General features: G+C 17.8%; 6 protein-coding genes across 6 annotated transcripts; 4 read left to right on the forward strand and 2 right to left on the reverse strand.

The window, feature by feature from the left end:
- Positions 1–92: 92 nt before the first annotated feature.
- On the reverse strand, positions 93–1696 carry PRELSG_0604000 (S-adenosyl-L-methionine-dependent methyltransferase, putative; the record flags this gene model as incomplete). The annotated part of the gene is made up of 2 exons (XM_028675489.1): positions 93–1502; positions 1592–1696. The coding sequence occupies 2 exons, from the start codon at positions 1694–1696 to the stop codon at positions 93–95; spliced, it is 1515 nt and encodes a 504-aa protein (XP_028532073.1).
- A 441-nt stretch (positions 1697–2137) lies between these two features.
- PRELSG_0604100 (conserved Plasmodium protein, unknown function) lies at positions 2138–3379 on the forward strand (the record flags this gene model as incomplete). The annotated part of the gene is made up of 1 exon (XM_028675491.1): positions 2138–3379. One exon carries the CDS (start codon positions 2138–2140, stop codon positions 3377–3379), a length of 1242 nt encoding a protein of 413 aa, XP_028532074.1.
- Positions 3380–3727: 348 nt separating this feature from the next.
- On the forward strand, positions 3728–9284 carry PRELSG_0604200 (conserved Plasmodium protein, unknown function; the record flags this gene model as incomplete). Its single annotated transcript, XM_028675492.1, has 3 exons — positions 3728–3796; positions 3949–4071; positions 4191–9284. 3 exons carry the CDS (start codon positions 3728–3730, stop codon positions 9282–9284), a joined length of 5286 nt encoding a protein of 1761 aa, XP_028532075.1.
- Positions 9285–10213: 929 nt separating this feature from the next.
- On the forward strand, positions 10214–13834 carry PRELSG_0604300 (histone acetyltransferase, putative; the record flags this gene model as incomplete). Its single annotated transcript, XM_028675493.1, has 2 exons — positions 10214–13399; positions 13517–13834. The coding sequence occupies 2 exons, from the start codon at positions 10214–10216 to the stop codon at positions 13832–13834; spliced, it is 3504 nt and encodes a 1167-aa protein (XP_028532076.1).
- A 673-nt stretch (positions 13835–14507) lies between these two features.
- On the forward strand, positions 14508–17430 carry DLAT (dihydrolipoamide acyltransferase component E2, putative; the record flags this gene model as incomplete). The annotated part of the gene is made up of 11 exons (XM_028675494.1): positions 14508–14747; positions 14942–15008; positions 15077–15430; positions 15507–15586; positions 15679–15725; positions 15909–16004; positions 16084–16164; positions 16245–16284; positions 16406–16485; positions 16568–17042; positions 17119–17430. 11 exons carry the CDS (start codon positions 14508–14510, stop codon positions 17428–17430), a joined length of 1872 nt encoding a protein of 623 aa, XP_028532077.1.
- A 1262-nt stretch (positions 17431–18692) lies between these two features.
- Positions 18693–19694, reverse strand: ARF1 (ADP-ribosylation factor, putative; the record flags this gene model as incomplete). The annotated part of the gene is made up of 5 exons (XM_028675495.1): positions 18693–18780; positions 18889–19039; positions 19118–19205; positions 19327–19397; positions 19547–19694. The coding sequence occupies 5 exons, from the start codon at positions 19692–19694 to the stop codon at positions 18693–18695; spliced, it is 546 nt and encodes a 181-aa protein (XP_028532078.1).
- Between the last annotated feature and the right edge of the window lie 1296 nt (positions 19695–20990).

Genomic DNA, 20990 nt, shown 5'->3' on the forward strand with positions numbered 1-20990 from the left:
TAACAAACAAATTTTTAATTATTACCGAAAAAGCAAAAAAAAAAAAAAAAATGGTAAAATAATTTTTAAACTTTATATAATTCTTTAAAATATTATATATTTTTTCGACATATTTTAGAAATGAATATTCCTCTACATAAATCTTTTTCCGGAAATGTTCTAATACATTTGTTTGAAAAATCATACTTATGATTGTTAGAAAGAAATTTATCTTTTCCAGCTTTTTTTAAGTAAAAATTGGGATTTTTTTGCAATACTTCTTGTATAACCTGCTCATTTTCTTCTTCAAAAAATGAACAGGTAGAATATATAAAAGTGCTAGAACCTGTTAGATTAACTAAAGCATGATTTAATATTTTTTTCTGAAATTCAGATAATTTTTTTACTTTATCTTTAAAAATAGAAGGAACTTTGGGGATCTTAATTTCTGATATTTTTTCAGGCATATAATCATTACTTTCTTCAATTATATTATCTGACTCATTTATGTTTTGCCATTCAGTAGCATTATTAAATTTATCTATATTATTTGTGTTTTCATTCCTTTGTTTGTTGATTTTTTTCTTAAAATTATCACTTTTATTATATTTTTCATTTTTGTAATTTTTATTTGAAAAAGCATTTTCTATATTTTTTTTATATATAAAATCTGGCATTCCACTAGAAGAACATGAAGGATCAATATATACAACATCTATTTTATTTGGAAAATCGTCAGAACTTAAATTTAGAAAATCACAATTATATATTTTTATTATTAATTCATTATTTTTGTGTTTTATATAATAAATATTGTGTTTTTTATTATTAAAAAAATTATATTCATTAAGAATAAATTTTTCACTTTCAATAAAGTGTTCATCTAGATACAAACCATCGTATTCTCCGTTTTTTAAAATTTCATTCAATAAAGTAAAACACCTTTTTTTATTTTTTTCTACACATATTAAGTATCCTTTTTTTTTTAAGGAAATAAGACTAAAAATAGCCTTGCTACCTGGAGAGGAGCATATATCAACAACAACCATACCCCTTTTTATATTACCTGCTTTTACAACCAAACATGATGTTTTATCAATTATCCTTATTTTATTTTCTCTATAAAAACGACTATCTATTAACATTTTTACTTTATTATTAGTAATTTTATACAAATTTCTTATATCTTCGTCTTCTTCAATTTGAATACTTCTCATTAATTCTTCCTTGATGCTGTTATCATTTCCATATATTAAAAAATATTTTGATATATTATTTATTTCTAAAATATTATTATTATATGGTTTTTCTCGAGCTTTTTTATAAAAATCTAAAATTTCTCTTTCTCTTTTTTTAATTTCCCTTTTTAGTTTTCCACCACCATCTATTTTATTTCTATGAACTAATACACTCAAAAGAATTATTCCCAGAAATTTATTTTTACATATTTTAGATAAATAAATATTATAAATTTTATTTAATAGATCTAAATCTTCCAACGCTTTATATAATATTGAATACAACTAAAAAAAAATATATATTTATGTATTTATATATATATGAACATTTATATAAATGAAAAATAATAATTTTAGATTCTTTATTATTTTACTTTTTTAATTGATTTATCTTCATTTTCAAGTAAAACATTTTTTATTCCTCCTCCTTGTGAACATCTTGACAACATTTGTGCTGCTTTTCTGTATAGAAATGACATTTTTTTTTTCTTTTTTTTTAAAAGTACAAATTTTATGAAAATCTACATTTTCAGTAAAAATAAAAATATATAACTAAATTTTTCAAACTATTAGATAAAAGATGTTACGTTTTCATTTTATTTTTTTGTTTAGTCATTTTAAAAGCATTTAATACTATTTTTTATGATTTTTATTTTTTAAAAAAAGAAAAAAAAAAAGGAAAATATTTTCTCTAAGAATATATCGTACAATAAATGAAATTATGAACATAAAACATATTTATGATCAAATTTAAAAAGAAAAAAAAGAAATATTTACTTAAAAAAATATACCTTTTAAAAATATATATATTTATATATGTATATATTTGCAAAAAAAAAAAAAAAAAAATATATATTGAGAAATGTTTATTATTAGAAGCATATAATGTTTTAAGAAATTTTACTTTTTTTTTTTCAAAAATGCTTAGAAGAAAATTTCCTTTTCTCTTAACAAAAAGATATATTACTGAGCAAAAAATTTTTGATAAATTAAAAAAAATTCAAAATATTAATGAATGCGAAAATATTAAAAAAGAGGAAAATGAAAAAATTGAAATAATCAACATTGATGATCAAATCACTGAACATACTAAATTAAAAAATAAAGAATCTTATGAAAATGAAAAAGATGATGAATTTCATGAGAATATTAAATTTTTTAAGAACATAAATATAAAGGATTTTATTGAAGAAACAATAGATTATTATAGCTCAAAGCAGTTTAATGAAAATGAATGGATAAATGAAAAAAAAACACCAAATGAAAAAATAAGTACATCTAAAGATATATATAATACTAAAAATTGTAGTAAAACAATTTTAAACGAAGACATACAACCAGATAAAATGGAGGAAGACAAATGTATAAACGAAAATTTTTATTATTTAAAAGAACATAATAATAAAATAAATGAAAATACGAAAAATGAAAATTTTAAAGATAAATATGAAGGTTTAACTCCAGCACAAAGATTTTTTGAAGAAAATAAAGAAAAGTTAATATATGAAAGTTTAAAATTATATAATGAAAAAAAAACGAAATTAAATGATAATGATAATGAGAATGATCATGATTATTATAATTGTACTACTGATCCAATTGTAAGACCTAATGAAAATTATTTATTTGATTACGAAAATGATGAAAATGATGATATGAATGAAAACTTAGAATTAGAAAAAGGGATAATGCCCACGATAGAACAAGTAGTTTGTATATTAAAGCATGAAAAGGTTAAAAATATTAAAGTAATCGATTTAAATAAATGTGGAAGAAGAGATATTGGTATGTTCTTAATTTTATGTACTGGTCAAACAGCAAAACATAACAAAAAAGTAGGAAAGTTAATAAGCAAAATTCTTATTGATTTAGAAATACCTTATATATCCAATGTAGTATATTGTTATTGTAATAAATTTGATGATTGGATAATAAGCCATTGTGGACCCCTGAAAATTCATATAGTCACAAAAGAAATAAGAGATATATATAATATAGAAAATTTATTTTTATATCCTCATGAACATTTTGATAGCCAACATTTTCCTTCATTTTTTGATTATACTCCAGGTATACCTCCACCTTACTTAGTTAGAAGTAACTCTTCATTAGACGCCTATCAAAATGATATATTATACAAAAAATTTATTTCTGATACTTGATTAATAAAAAAAAAATGGAAAAAAATTAAGTTAGAAGATGTATAAAAAAAAAAAAAGAATTAATATAAATCTTATTTGTGTATTTATATGTATTATCTTTCAGAAAAGAATTAAGAAATAATAAAATTATATATTTTTTATATTTAATGAATAAAATGTTAAGACAAAGAAAAAAAAAAAAAAAAATTATATACGAAAAAAAGGAACATTTTATAAGTATATTTGTGTTATTTATTTTCCTTAAATAAAAAAAAAAAAAAAGAAAATAAGTTCTTAAATTATAACAATATTTATGTAGTGTTTTAGTTATTTTTTAAATTAAAAACTTTTATTTTAAAATTTTTAAAAATGGAAGAAATTAAACAACAAAAAAAAATTTTAATTGCGGAAAATTTAAAGGAAAATAAGGAAAAAAGAGTAATAATAAAAAAAAGAAATTTTTTAATAGAAATTACTTAGAATAAACAAAAAAATTCTTATATTTTTATATGCATACTATTTAAAATAAATTTTTTATAAATGTTTCAATAAAATGTACTACTATAGCATTTTTATTATCAATATTTCAGATTTTAAAAAAATTTGATGAAACAAAATCAAAATGGGATAAGCAGAGCAAACTGATAAAAGAAAAAACAAAAAAAAAAGAAACTTTAGCAGATCAGGGAGATAAATACAGAGAAAAAAACGAAGTAATAAATATATATATATGAATGTAATACGTTGTTAGAATATTTTATTTTAACATTTCATCTTTTATATTGATACAGAATTTTTTTTTTTTTTTTTTTTTTTTGATATAAACTATTAGTTAAATATTTTAATTGATTACTTAAATAAAGAAGAAAAAAAAAAAAATAATTGGACAGAAAATTTAAGATATGGATGTGAGAAAATAAAATTTAAGGAATCAGTTATAAAAATAGATTTAAATAACAAAATATCAAAGAATAATAAAAAGTTATTTGATAAAGTATTTGAAAAGAACGATGGAAAAAAAGAATTAAACCAAGAATATTATAAAAAAAATAAGGATATAAAAAAAGAAGAAAATGAAAAAATAATTATTGAAAAAATCAAAAATAATTTAGAATTTGTTTTATCAAATTTTGCAATACCTTTAGATAATAGTTTCTGTATCAAAGGTGATAAGATAGAAATAAACAAATTATGTGAAGAAAATAATCTTCAAATAAATGAAGAAAAGCAATTAACAGATAACGAAATTAATGATAAAAAAGAAGTAACACATATTAAGTATGATAATTTAAATATTGATAATGTTGATAACATACCAAATAACAAGGAATACTTAAAAGTAAGTTGTTCTGTTATAGAAATTAAAAATTTCGGAACAGAAGTTATCAACAAATGTATTACTTTAACAAATTGTTCTTCAAGTATAATTATTTATCAAATTACTTTTAAAAAAAATATAAAATTAAAAAATGAAGTCATACACTTAAAAGATGCGATATATTTTGATAATGAAAAAAATTATAATATTTTTATTTCTCCTAATACTGGATATATAAATCCTAAAGAAAAAATAAAAATAAACTTTTCTTTTATTTTTTACTATTTTGTAAATAGTTTTGGTTGTTTTACTATAAAGTATTTGTGTAATAATAAAATTTTCAAAAAATATATTTTCCTGGACGTTAATTCTTTCTATAATATTACTGAATTAAAAAAAAAAATTAAAAAAAAAATTCAGATTGAAAATTATAATAAAGATGAAGCAAATTTAAAAAATCCTATAGAGGGTTTAGATATAAGAAAATTATGTAAAACTATTAATTTTATAAATTTTAATTATCATTTAAATTTAAATGAAAGAAATATTATTTATTTTTTTAAAATAATAGAGGAAATTAATTATAATTTTTTTACAAAATTAAAATGTTTGATAAAAGAAGAAATAACTGATTACTCAGATAAAAATTGTAATAATAATAATGAGAAAATAAAAAATAAATCTAGTGATGATATTGAAGAAAATAATGCTAGCAACTTAAAAAGAACTGAAAAAAATTTACATGATAATAATGTTTTTTTTCAAAATAAATCAGAAGTAATACTTGTCTGTGAGAAGCATAACTATTTTAGGAAAAATAAAAAACATTTTAATTTAAAAAATTGCTTGAACAGTTTTTTTATTTATATGAAGTTTAAGTTATCTTTTTTTTTTAATAATTATTCATCATGTTATGATTTGAATTTTTTTAAAAGTCATTTTCTTATGGATAAATCAACTTTCCTGTTCAATCACTTAAATTTAAATACACTTATAAATAATATGAAGAAAACTTATTATAAAGAAGATGAGAAAAAAATAGAATTATATGATAAAGAGGAATTTAAAAAATTTGACAAGCCTGGAATTGAAAGTATCTATAATTTCTTCATTAACATATATGAAAAAATTAATTATAAAAAGGAAAATTTTTTTCACATATTTACTTTAAATATTCATGAATATATAACAGAATTAATCAATTCTTATAAAAATTTAAAAAAAAATTATAAAATTAGTAAAAATGTTATATTCTTAAAAAAAGAAATTTGCAATAAGCAAGTATTTCAAAATTTAAAAGATAATGACATTAATCAAAAAAAAAATAAAGTTAGTAAAATAGAAGAAAAAGAATTTCATGATTTTTTAGTTAGCATTAGGAATAATTATCATATCAATATGTTACATATATTTCCTAATATAATTATTAATAATTATCTTAATTTTTTTATAAATTTTGTATATTTACAAAATAAATTAAATATTTCTCCTACCTTTTATTTTTTTTATTATTTTCAAATTTTGAATTTTATCAAGAACTTATTTATAAAAAAAAAAAATACATTTTATAAGGGTACAGAGCAAAACGTTATTATAGAAATAAATAATAAATTATTATTTGAAATTCTTACATATATATACACCATTTATAAAAATAAAGAAAATAATAATAAAATTAATGAAATAAAGGAAAGTGTTGTTTTTTTATTTTCTTCAATTTTTTTATATGTAAGACAAAATATAAAAAATTTATATATATTTTTTGACGCTCATAATTTTTACAATATTATAAATCAAGAGAAAAATAACTTATTTCAGGAAGAATTTTGTAAAAATGTTTTCTTTCTATTCCTTTTTCCCTATTTAAGAAATTTTATTTCTCAAATTTCAAATTTCAAATATGAATTATATTTCTTAAAGAATTATGATGATATAATGCAATTTTGTGAAAACTATATATGCAATGAAAAATTTGAAAAAGAAGAAAGAGGAGAAAAAGAAGAGAAAGAAGAAAAAGTAGAAAAAGAAGAAAAAGAAGAGAAAGAAGAAAAGGTAGAAAAAGAAGAAAAAGAAGAGAAAGAAGAAAAGGTAGAAAAAGAAGAAAAAGAAGAGAAAGAAGAAAAGGTAGAAAAAGAAGAAAAAGAAGAGAAAGAAGAAAAGGTAGAAAAAGAAGAAAAAGAAGAAAAAGAAAATACAAGAGCTGACAAAGATAGTAAAAATGAATATAGAGACGAAAATGAAAAAGTTGGAACTTACACAAATAAATTTAGTAATTTTGATACAGTTAAAAGTATAAATTTAAATAACCCAGAAGAAAATAAAATTAATTTTTTTGATAATTTTCATATTAACAGTGAATACATCTATGAAAAAAAAGAAAATTTAAAAGAAATAAATGAAATAAAAGAAATGAAAAATAGTAATAAGAATGAAAATGGTAATATATTTTTTATTTCTGATAAAAAAATGTTTTCCAAGATAGTTTATGAATATTATTTTGAGGACTTAAAAAAAAAAACAGAACTAAATTTATTATTTTTGAAGAAGATATATAACAATAAGATAAAAAAAAATGAAGAAGAAAAAGGAGAAAACAGTGTTATTATTTCAGTAACAGGTGAAGAGAAAATAAAAAAAAAAAAAAAAAAAAAGGGAAAGGAAAAAGAAAAAGAAAAAGAAAAAGAAAATCTTCATAATAATGAATGTGATAACAGAGAGGAACAAAATACAGAAAAAGAAAAAAAAAAAAAAAAAAAGAAAGAAAGGGGAAATAATAATAGTTCATTTATTAAAAGCAAAAATGGAGAACAAAACTTACAAAAAGATAATAAAAAAGAAAATAAAGAATTTATTCAATATTATTTTATAAAAATATTTGAAATTTTAAATGTGAACACATATATTATAGATGATAAAAAAATGTTAAGCAATATAAGAAGCATCAATTTTTGCAGTAGAATAAACATAAAAACAGGACCCCTTTTAAATAAAAAAATTTATTCTATTTTATTTATTTTTAATTTAATATCAGTTGAACACCTAAATCATTTGTATAAAAATTTAAAAAGTCCGAATTATTACTTATATAGTGATTATATTGAATATAATAGAAAAACAATTTTGATTTTATTTAAAGAAATTATTCAGTACTTTGATCTTCAAAACAATATGAATAAAAATAATTTTTTAATGAAACTTCCTCTGGATACAAATTTTGATTTCTTATTTATTCAATTAAAAAATATGATAGAAGACAAACAAAAAATATGTATAGAAGAAAAATATGACAAAAAGGAAAATGAAGAAGACAATTATGATAAAGAAAAAATTTCTGTAAAAGATGATGAACAAAATTGGACTACAGAATTTTTTATAATACATTTTAATAAAAAAAAAGAAGAATTTATTCAAATTTTAAAAAATAATATAAAAAGAGAAGAATTGAAATATATATGTATTATTTCACCTAATATAAAAAATTCTTTTTTAAACTTTTCTAACTTAAAAAAAATTATTGAATGGATAAAACTATTAAACATGTTAATATTTTTTAATATTTCAGATGTATATATATGTGGTGATTTGCTTTTTATATTTTTGTTTTTTATATATGATAACCACATAATAAAAGGTAAATTGTGTAAGAACAAAAATGATATTTATATTAAATTAGATACAAATAAAAGTATAAAGAGAAAAAACAATTATGTAGAAATGGAAAGTATGTATAATACAAATAATAGTGATAATATTTATTTACAAATTTTTGATATACATAACTTTCCTCATAATTTATTATTATTATTAAAAATTAGTATATTTAATATTCTAAATTTATACAAAACATACAACATAAATATACATTTTCCTTTTGATATTTATATTAAATCCGATAAAATTTTAAATAACTCTTCATTTTCTATGTATTGCTTATTACCTTATAAAAACTATACTTCAATGATAAATTCAGCTAAAAAGAACTTTCTTAATAAATACAAAAATAAAATAAGTAAAATGTCCTTTTTTGAAAATAAGCAACAAAGTCCTTATGTAAATAATTTGATAAATATAAATCCAAATGAAAAAAAAAACAATGAAGCATATTCAATTAAAAAAGGTTTTTATATTAAAAAAGAGGAAAAAGAAAAGGAGGATAGTTACAAAACAAATATGGAAAAAATTGATGCAAACTTTGAAATTACTTCATTATCAAAAGAATTCACAGAAAAAGAAAAAGACTTAACAAGTTCTCAAGTTAAAAATGTATGCTTATTAAATATAGGAAAACTAACAGTAAGTAACATCTTAAAAAATATAAAAAAAGAAAATAAAATATTGTGGTTATGTGGATCATTTGAAAAAAATATAAAAGAAAATTCTGAAACTAGCCTAAAAATACTTGAATATTTCTTAAATTATTCTTCATATAATAATAATATAATACATGTAAATAATTTGATAATATTAAATAAAAGGATTTATTATTTATATTATTATCATATATCAAAAAAAATACATATAACTTTTTTGTTTAATAGTTACAAATTTTTAGTGAAATTTTTTGATACAAAATATTCGAAAAATGATATGTTATCTTTAATTATTTGATTTATTTTATTCTTTTGAATAATATTTGGATAATATATTTAAGTTACTTTTTTTATATTAGATTAAATTTTAAAACTTTTTTCTCCATTTTTTTTCTTTTTATGTTATTGTATTTAAACTTTTTCATTTTTACTTTTGTTAAATTTTTCATTTTATTTTTCTTTATACTTGATTTATATATTTTTATTTGTATTATTATTTATATATTTAATTAAACTTTTTCTTTTTTCTACATTTAATATCTCCCTTCCTCTTTTTTTTTTCATTTTTTTTTTTAGTGTATGTTGACATGTTGATTTAACATACTATTTGAATAACAGAAATAATAAAATATCTATTATTTACGGAAAAATGTTAGAAAAAAATAAAAAAGCAATATAAAATAAAACTAAAAATGTTAAATATAATAATGAAACAAAAAAAAAATAAAAAATAAAAAATAAAAAAAAATAAAAATTAAATATTCATCATATATATATACAATTTTTTTTTCAACATTCTTTTTATATTCTATGAGATGTTACATTTTTTTTTTTTTTTAATTTCTTTTAAAATCATAAAAATTAAATTATTAAAAAAATATAAATTTAATTTTTAAAATTAATATATTTTAAAAACATATTCATAAAAGAAATTAAAAAAAAAAAATAAAATAATAAATGCTTTATGATCTATATATATATTTTTATTTCATTTTTATAATAATATTAATTATTGAAAGCTTAAAGTTTGATAAATAAAAAATATAAATATATATTTTACCAACATTGAATTTTGTTATATATTATTTTAAAAGTGAAAAATTAAAAATATTTATGTTCAATACAATTTTATAAGAGAAAATTTATAAAATTGGCATATTAAACTACAAAGTTATATATTGTTAGTTAAAATTTTATAATAATTTGTTCTTTTTTTATAAAAAAATAATGAAAAAAAAGGTAGATAGTAGAATAAAAATTTTAGTTGAGAACAATGTGGCACTGGGGCAACGAAGTATGTTCCTAGTTATAGGAGATCAAGGAAAAAATGTAGTTGTAAATTTTTACTTTTTATTAAATAGATTAGTAAATAGATCTCATGATATATTATGGTGTTATAAAAAAAAATTAGATTTTTCTACGAGTAAAAAAAAAAGATTTCGTGAGATGAAAAAAAAAATAAAAAAAGGGACATTTGATGCAACTGTTGATAATAACTTTGATTCTTTTTTAAAAAATACAAATATAAGATTTTGTTTTTATAAGGAAACTAAGAAAATTTTAGGAAAAACATATTCTATATGTGTATTACAAGATTTTTCTTATATAACACCAAATATCTTATGTAGATGTATCGAAACGGTAATTGGTGGAGGACTAATTATTTTTTTAATTAATAAATTAGATGAATTAAAAGATATCTATAATTTAACATTAAACTATCATAAAAAATATACTATGAATGGAGTATGTAGTGCCTATAATAATTATATTCATCGTTTTTTTCTTTCTTTAAATAAATGTAAAAACGCTATGTTCATTGATGATGAAATGAATATATTACCATTAAATGATAATCATATACATATAAAAAAAATTACGAGTAATTTAAATAATGATTCATTAAATGAAAATTATAATAATAATAATAATGATATGAATAATTTGCAAAATAAAAAAAATATTTTAATTAACGATAGAAAATCAGCAACATTAGGTGGGTTCTTATGCCCTGACAAAAACTTATTAGAAGAAAAATTGAAATTTTTAGAAAATATATGTGAAGAAAATGAAAAAAAAAAAGAAGAAAGAAAAATATTTCTATATTCTTCAAAATTTAATGCTGGAGATAATTCAAAAAAAGAAGACAATGATAATGTTGCTACCACTAATAACAGCAATAGTAAACATATGTATAGTTTTTTAGATAGAAATATAATGAATTTGCTAAAGATTTGTTTAAGTATTGACCAATTAGAAATATTATTAAATATGTGTAAAATATTAAGAAATGATGAAGAAAAAAAAAGAAATATAAAAGAAATAATTTTTAGTTTATTGGCTAATAGAGGAAGGGGAAAGTCTGCTACTTTAGGTTTATTATTATCTTTAAGTATTTATTTTAACTATAGTAATATCATTATTTCATCAGGAAATAATGATGGAGTGCAAACAATATTTGAGTTCTTAGATAAAGGGTTACATATTCTAGGTTTTCAAGAATTTAAAGATTATGAAAAGGTATACGAAATGGGGAAATTAAAAGAAATAATAATTTTTAAAAATATAAAATACTTAAAGCAAAGAATACGATATTTTGATATAATTGAAGATGAGATTTTAAATTGTGAATTAATGATAATTGATGAAGCTGCATGCATTCCTATAGATATTTTAAGAAACAAAATAAAAGGAGAAATAACTATTTTATCAACAACTTTAAATGGTTATGAAGGTACAGGAAAGACTTTTACTTTTAAATTATTAAAACAATTAAAAAAAAAATTCATCACACAATTAACATATGAAGAATTTAAGAATATGAAATATTTATATTTTGATAAAGCTTTTGTTGATTTAAGTTTAAATAATCCTATAAGATATAGCTACAATGACGAAATAGAAAATTGGTTAAATAATTTTTTATGTTTGAATTGTAATGAAGCTTCGAATTTAAAAGACAATTTATGCTCACCAAATAATTGCCAATTATATTTTGTTAATAAGAATATTTTTAAAAATTATAATAGTACTAGTGAAAATTTATTGAAAAAAATTATGACTTTATTTGTAACATCTCACTATAAAAACACCCCAAATGATTTAATCATGATATTAGATTCACAACAACATCATTTATTTATTCTTATTAATAATAATTCATTAACCGATAACATTGATAACATAGATATATACGGAGTTCTTCACTGTGCTATTGATGGTGTCATTTATCAAGATAAAATAAAAAAAGCTGTTAAATTAGAAGATATCGTTGATATAATGAAAAACAACAAAAGAAACGATCAAAATGGATATAACCAAAATGGTTTAAATGAAGCAAATACAAATATAAATAATCATATCAATGGAACTAATAAACATTTTGATAAACCTATTAATTGCATAAATGAAAATAGTATTAATTATTCAAATGAAATAAATAATAATTATTCATCTCAAATAGAAAAAAACAATATGCTTCAAAATAATGATTTATTAAATAAAGAATTTGAAGGAAATTTAATTCCATATATAATCAGTGACTATTTTGATTTTTATTTTTATAATTATATTGGTATAAGAATAGTACGTATTTCCATTCATCCGTCCATACAAAATTTAAATTATGGATCTGAGTTTTTAAAAAAAATTTGTGATTATTATAATTTATACAATTCAAAAGATAGAAAAGAAAATTCATATTATAATGAAAACATAATTTTGTATAATTGTAATGGAATTGATGTATTTTTTGATGAAAAATTAAAAAAAATTGATTATATTGGTACTTGTTTTGGATTAACAAAAGGGTTGTTGATTTTTTGGAAAAAAAATAATTTTATTCCTGTTTTTTTAAAACAACAAAAAAATGAAATAACAGGAGAATTCAGCATTTTAATGTTAAAACATTTAAATGAAGAATTAAAAGATTTATTTATAAAATTTTATCACGATTTTGTTAGAAGTCTATGCAATTTACTTCCATATTCATTTAAAAAACTAGAATCTTTTATTGTTTTCAACTTATTACATAATACAACTCATTTATCAAAAAATATTGAAGATAATATAGATAATCAACAGGATAATATTTCATGTTTTTACGATAACAAATTACTAAATGAAAAATCAATATCTTATTTTTTTCATTCCAATGATATATGCAGATTAAAAAGATTTGTTATAGAAGGAAGAAATTTTTACGAAATTTTATATTTATTATCTATCATATCTAAATTAATATTATTCAAAAAAGTTAAAATTGATTTAAACTTTCTAGAATATACTATTTTGTATGCTGTATCCTTTCAAAAAAAAACTTGTAAAGAAATATCAGATGAAATAAAAATTAATGTAAATCAAACAAATGCTATTTTTAGAAAAATTATTCATCGTTTTTATAATTTCATCAAGGTACAAGAAGAAAAATATATATATATATATATTTATTTATTTATTTATTTATATTTATATATACTCTTCAATATGAAATATTATCTCGTTTGCTTAATTTTTTTTTTCTATTACTAGGATATAATGGAAAAACAAATAGAGAAAGAAGTAAACGAGGAAATTAAGGAAAAGTTAAAAAAAAAAAAAAAAAAATCTTTAAATAAAGAACTACCTTCCGAAGAATACAAAGAAGAATTAAAGAAAAATTCTTTAATAATTAAAAAAAAGCATAAAAATGAAAAACTTTCATTAATGAAAGAATTTAATATTTCAGGTATGTTTATATATTATTATTTATATTACAGGACCCTTTATATTATATATTTTTTATTTTTATTCATTGCATTTAAATATATTTTTTTTAATGTATCTTATTGTATTATTTTTTTTTTTTAATATTTCAATTTATTTTATTTTATGTTTTTTGTTTTTTTTTTTCCTTTTATATTCTTTTATTTAAATTATTTTTTTTTATTTATATTTTCTAAATTGTATTATATATATATATATTCTTGTATAAAATATTCTTACACTTTTATAAATTTATATTTTTTATTTTAGGAAATATCAAAAGGAAACATATTAATTTAAAAAAAAACGATAACCCAAATCTTACTAAAAAAAAAAAAGTGATGAACTGATGTTATGAGAACTTTTTTTTTTGGTAGTTGCAAAACGATGAAACGTCATTAATTTTTTTTTTTTAATATTTTTTTTTCTATTTTTTTTTTTTTTTTTCTCTTATTACACTCTTTTTTTTATTTTTATAATTTTATGTATTTTGTTATTGAACATATATATTACACTATTATTATTTGTTTTAATTACTATTTTATTTATATTTTATAATTTTTAAAAAACTTCATGAATTTCACTAGAAATTAAATTATTAAGAAATTGTTTTATTCTGAATTTTTTTAAATTTAAAAAAAAAAATTCTTGTATATATATATATATATATATATATATATATATATATATATATATATATATGTATCTATATATATATATATATATATATATATATATATATATATATGTATCTATATGTATTTATATTTAGAATAAAATGCTTTATAATATAATTATTTTAATTTTTTATTTAAAACTTTCTAAATGTTACTCAAAAAACAAATATGGTTTCATAAATATAAATAATTTTTCGAATATTACCAATAACAATAAAAATTTAAGAAGTAAAAAAAATGCCATTTATTCCAAGATTGAAATAAAAATGCCCGCATTATCAAGTACAATGACATCAGGAAAAATTGTTAAATGGAATAAAAATATAGGAGACTATGTTAATGTATGACCTTAATTTTCTTTTTTTTTTCTTTTTTTGTATTTTAATTCTAATTCTAATTCAGTATTTTTAAATAACGTTTTCTTTTTATTTAAAAAACCTTTTTTTAATGCTTAATTTTAATAAACGCTATTTTCCACGGAAAATTTTAGGATTATGCATACTGTTTTCCTTTTCAATTTTTTTTTTTTTTGTAGCTGGGTGATATTATTATGACAGTTGAAAGTGATAAGGCAGATATGGACGTTGAAGCATTTGATGAAGGTATTAAAAAATTGAAAAGAATGAATTCTTAATTTTTTTAAAAAATATATATATGTATACATTCTTAGGTTTTTTAAGAGAAAAACATGTAGATGATGGTTCAGAAGCTAATGTTGGTGATACCTTGGGAATTTTAACAACAGAAGAAAATGAAAGCATAAATGAAGAAAATAATAATATTGATATAAAAGATAAAATGAAAGATGGAAAAAATGATGAAAAACAAATAAAAACAAATATAAAAAAACAGGAAGACAATGCAAGTGAAGTAAAAATTTATATTCCATTTATTATGAGTAAAAAAAATAAAGCGAGAATAAATAAGTGGCTAAAGAAAGAAAATGATTTTATAAAAAAAAATGAGGTATTTTTTCATGTAGAAGATGATAAAAGTACAATAGAAGTGGAAAGTGAATATTCTGGTAATTTTATTTATATAAAACACATAAATTATTTAATTATATATATATATATTAAAATTCATTTTAATTTTTTTAGGTATTGTTAAAAAAATACTAATTAATGAGGGAGAATTTGCTGATTTAAACAAGGAAGTTGCTATCATTTCAGTAAACAAGGTAAAATATTTTAAATATATATCCAAGAAAACTTTTTTTGCTTTATAATTTTTTATTTTATTATTATTCTTTTTATATATATATATATATAGGAAGAAAATAAAAAAAAGGAAGAAAAAGATACTTTTAACCAATCCAAGTTATAAATATATGATAATTCACATTGTTTTTATTTTTAGCATTTTTATAAAAACTTTAACAATATTGTTATTTTAATATTTGTTTTCAATTTTATTTTCATTATTATAGTTAATTATTCTTTTATATATATACAATCATTATGTTTCTCATTTTAATACTTGTAATTTTATGTTAAAATTAGGGAAAATGAACAGATAAATGAAAATAATGTATTAAAGCATTATAAAAATATAATTAATAATACTAATGAGGGAAAGCTTTTTTTGAAAAATTTAAAGTAAAATTAAAAATTCCTTAATTACGAAATATATTTCTGAGTATTTTAAGATAATTATCTGTTCTTTTTTTATTAATAGTTCACAAGAAGAAAAAATGCTAGAAGAACGACTTAAGCTAAATTTTGAGAAATATAATCACACTTCAAATGATCTTTTCAGGTAAATATTAAAATAAACATAAAAATTAAAAATGGATAAAAACTTAATATAAAATTTATATGTATATTTTAATCTTTTAGATTACCTGAATCTAGTAGCCATAACCCAATAACTAATGAAGTAAATATAAACAACAAAAATATATATATATATATATATATGTGTATTAATTCTCAAATAAATGTAAACTTTTGATTATTATTTACTTTCTTTTTCTTCCCTTTTTTTTTATCATTTATAGAAACATTTAAATATGCAAATTATTTTACCTTCTGCATCTGAGCTTATGAAGCAAAAGAAAATAAATCCAAACGATATAACGTAATACATATATATATATATATATATATATATATATATATATATATGTATATATTTGTGTATATATAATTTTTTTTTTTAGGGATACACAAACGCTTAATCGAATAACTTATGAAGATGTGGATAATTTTTTAAAAAAAAAAATTTCCGTTAAAGATCCTTCAATAGAAAAAAAAAATGAACAAGCTGTTGAACACAAGGGAAAGGTAATTGAACTGACTAGTATTCAAAGAGCAATAAAAAATAATATGATGCATACATTAAATATCCCAGTTTTCCGAGTTACACATTTAATAAAGACGAATAATTTACTTAAATTATATGAAAGAATAAAACATAAAATCAGTATGAGTGTTATATTAAACAAATGTGTATCAAATATTTTATTAAAGCATCCAATAATTTATTCAACTTATATTGATGAGGGTAATGGAAAAATAATTTATCATGAAGATGTTAACATTGGAAATGCATTAGGATTAAAGGATGCACTTTTAACACCAGTCCTTAAACAAGTTGATAAAAAAAATATATATTCCTTATCTCATGAGTGGAAGGTTAGAAAATCATATACATATATATATAGTTATATAATGCGTTTATAATCATTTTTTTTTTTTTTAATGAATATAGGAGTTAATTGAGAAAGGAAAAAATGGTTTATTAACTGCAAATGATATGACTGGTAGCAATTTTTACATTTCAAATTTAGGTATGTTTAATACTTATCAGTTTGATGCTATACTTCCAAAAAATGCTTCTTGCATTTTATCTATTGGTACAAATATTGGTAGTATTGAAAATTTTGAAGATTTAAAAATTCAGAAAGGGATGATGATGACTTTAACTTGTGATCATAGACATATATATGGAGCTCATGCAGCAGCTTTTATGAACGATTTATCAAAATTTATTGAGAATGATATTATGGAAATATTTTTATAAATTAATTTTTTATTACCTTAAGACTATCATAACAAAAAATGAAAAAAAAATTATTTTCAATAATAATGCAAAAGTTTATTTTGTAAAAAATTCAAAAAATTTATACAAAATAAAGTAAATATTTATATTTATTTATGTGCACATATAATTTTTTTTTAGAATAATAAAAAAATATACAGTAACCCTACTCAATTTTTAGTATTTATATATATATTGCTTATAAATTTATAGAAAATAATTTGCAAATTTTAATATGCTTACATATATTTGTGATTACAAAAGTACAATTTTTCGTATTTTTAATTATAATTTTCCTTTTTATATTCCCATTTATTCTTATTTTTCTTATATATATTCTTTTCATTTGTGTTTTCATTTATCAATTATCAATAATATATTATATTATCTTTTTTTTTTTTAAATATTTCTTTTTTAAGCAATTCTTACTAAAGAAATGTGAATACGATAAAAAAAAATTAAGGAATATATTAAATTTTAATATATATATATATATATACGATTATGTAAATAAAATTAATATATATATAATTAATATTTCAATAACTTTTAACACTTAAACTTCCAAGCATTGTCTTAAAAACATTTAAATCTTAAAATTATTTTTCATTTGAAATTTTCCATTACAAAAAAAAATGAAAATGAAACAGCTGCATAATGTTGAATGATAATGAAAATTATGTAACAATTTTATTTTTAAAATAATAAAAGCATTTTTAATTTTTTTCTTTAATTCTATTGTGATAAGTATAAAAAACACAAAAAAAAAAAAAAAAAAAAAAAATATATATATATAAATACAAGTATATGTATATATTTGTCAACTCAAGTTTACATGTGTTAAGAAATCATATGCATGTAAAATTTAATGAATATAAAAAATAACAAAATATAAAAAGAAAAAAAAAAAAAAAAAAATATAAATATATATATATATATATATACATATGAGTTAATGTATTGTAATCGTATGTTAAATGCAAATTTGTTTCTCAAAATTAATTTTTAAATTTTCATAAAATTAAAAAATTTAGTATAATATTATCCTAATTTCATTTTAATTTTTTTTTTTTTTATATATTTTTTAATATAATAGTTTCCATTTTAAATTAATAAAAAAATAAAGGAAAACTTTATTTCAATAATCGTAAGAATATAAAATTAGTACACTTCAGTAAATGTTATATATTAATATTTTTTCCCTCTTTCATATTCTATTAATAATAATAGTTAGTAACAATTTTCTACTTAGCATTATTTAAATGTGTAGTAAGCCAATCAAAACCTTCGTACAACCCATCTCCCCTTGTAGCACAAGTTGATTGAATAAACCTATAAAAAGAAAAAATTAAAAAAAAATAAATAAAAATATAAATTACAAAAAAGGAAATTATGTAAATTAGAAATTGCACAAAAAAAATTATTTATAAATCTATTTACCAATTTCTTTCTCTAATAGTATTTAATTGTAATTTTTCGGTAACTTCAGCTGCTGACATTGCATTTGGTAAATCTTGTTTATTTGCAAAAACTAAAATAATAGCATCTTTTAACTCCTCCTCATTTATCATTCTATGCAACTCTTCTCGAGCTAAAAATAATAAAAAGAAAAAAAATAAGAATGTATTTTTATATTAATAAATGTGTTTTTTTTTTTTTTTTTTTATACCATCATCAATTCTTTCTCTATCATTACTATCAACAACAAAAATTAATCCGTCAGTATTTGAATAATAATGTCTCCATAATGGTCTTATCTGAATTTAAATAAAAAGTATTTTTTTAAAATTTATAATTTTTTAATATATTTAGAATATAAAAAAAAAAAAAATGAAAAAATAGTAAGATAATATATGAATGAATAAAAAAAATGATTACCTTATCTTGTCCTCCAACATCCCACACAGTGAAGGAAATGTTGCGAAATTCAACAGTTTCAACATTGAAACCTAAAAAAAAAAAAAAATCATATGAATAATAAAAATAAAAATAATAAATGTAACAAATGTTTTATAGGTGCACAATAAATATAAAAATACTTGCTATATATATATATATATATATATATATATATATATATATTTTTTTTTTTATATACCTATTGTGGGAATTGTTGTAACAACTTCCCCCAATTTTACTTTGTATAAAATTGTTGTTTTCCCTGCAGCATCTAAACCGACCATTAAAATACGAACATCTTTTTTTTGAAATAAACGATTAAATAACCTACTTACATATAATCCCATCTTAACTAAAAAAAGAATTTAAAATATTATATATATATATTCAATTATTCTTTTTCTTATATTTATTTATTTACATATATATATAATTTTATATTAAAAAGATATTCAAAAAAAAAGAAAAAGGATATATAAAATAGTAGAATTCAATATTTTATTTTATTTTTTTCAGCTGCATTAATAAAAAATCCAACACTAATTTAATAAAAGAATTAATAAATAATATATATATATATATATATATAAATGTATTTAAATTATTTAATTATAAGATTTATAAAAATTTTAAGCTTAATAAGAATTAATAAATGCATTTATATTTACATAAAAATATTATTATTATAAATTTTTTTGTTTACCTTTATATGATAATTATTTCAAAGAAATAACTTTATAAAAAAAATAATAATATAGTAAAATAAACTATTCAAAAAATATATTAGTCATATAAATAAATTTAAAAGAAATATAAATAAATATTAAATATTAAAAAATTTTATTTATTTATTTTTTTTTAATATTTTTATTTTACATTATTATATATATATAAATGTAATTATTTTTATATCTGCTACTTTATATATTCATGTAATATATATATATATATATATATATATATATATATATATATATAATATATATATATATATGTATTTATATTTCTTAATATTTTAACTTTATATTTTTATATGCAAATAATAAGAAAAGCAATATTTTTTTTTTTTTTCTCTTTCTTTATAATATTAAAGTTTACACAAATACCAACAAAATTTATTCAAACATACAAAACTAAAATTTAATAAGAGAAAATTGAAAGAAAAAAAAAATATATATATATATATATATATGAAACTTATTAGAATTTTTTTTTGTTTTTTTTTTTTTCATTTATTCTCTATAATATTATATATATATATATACATTTTTTTTTTATTTTTCTCTAATAAAAACTATAACAAAATAAAATATATTGAAAGATTCGTGCACAATGTTAATATACATTTATATATATAAAAATTTTAAAATAAAAAAAAAAATTACAGTATTTTTAATTTTTATAAATAAATTTTAATACAATTTTATGAATATATACATATTTATATAAAATATTAATTTATCTATATTTCTTTTTTTTTTTACTTGAAAAAGTTAAAATTGTAGTAGTAAAATTATTAAGAATTTATGATAGCATTAAAAAAAAAACATATACGTACATACACATATGGAAAAGAAAATGTTGAAATTATTATAACTATATAACTAAACAATTATAAAGAATTGCACAAAAAAAAAATTATA

The sequence above is a fragment of the Plasmodium relictum genome (assembly GCF_900005765.1).
Source record: "Plasmodium relictum strain SGS1 genome assembly, chromosome: 6".
In the NCBI taxonomy this organism is placed as follows: Eukaryota; Apicomplexa; class Aconoidasida; order Haemosporida; family Plasmodiidae; genus Plasmodium; species Plasmodium relictum.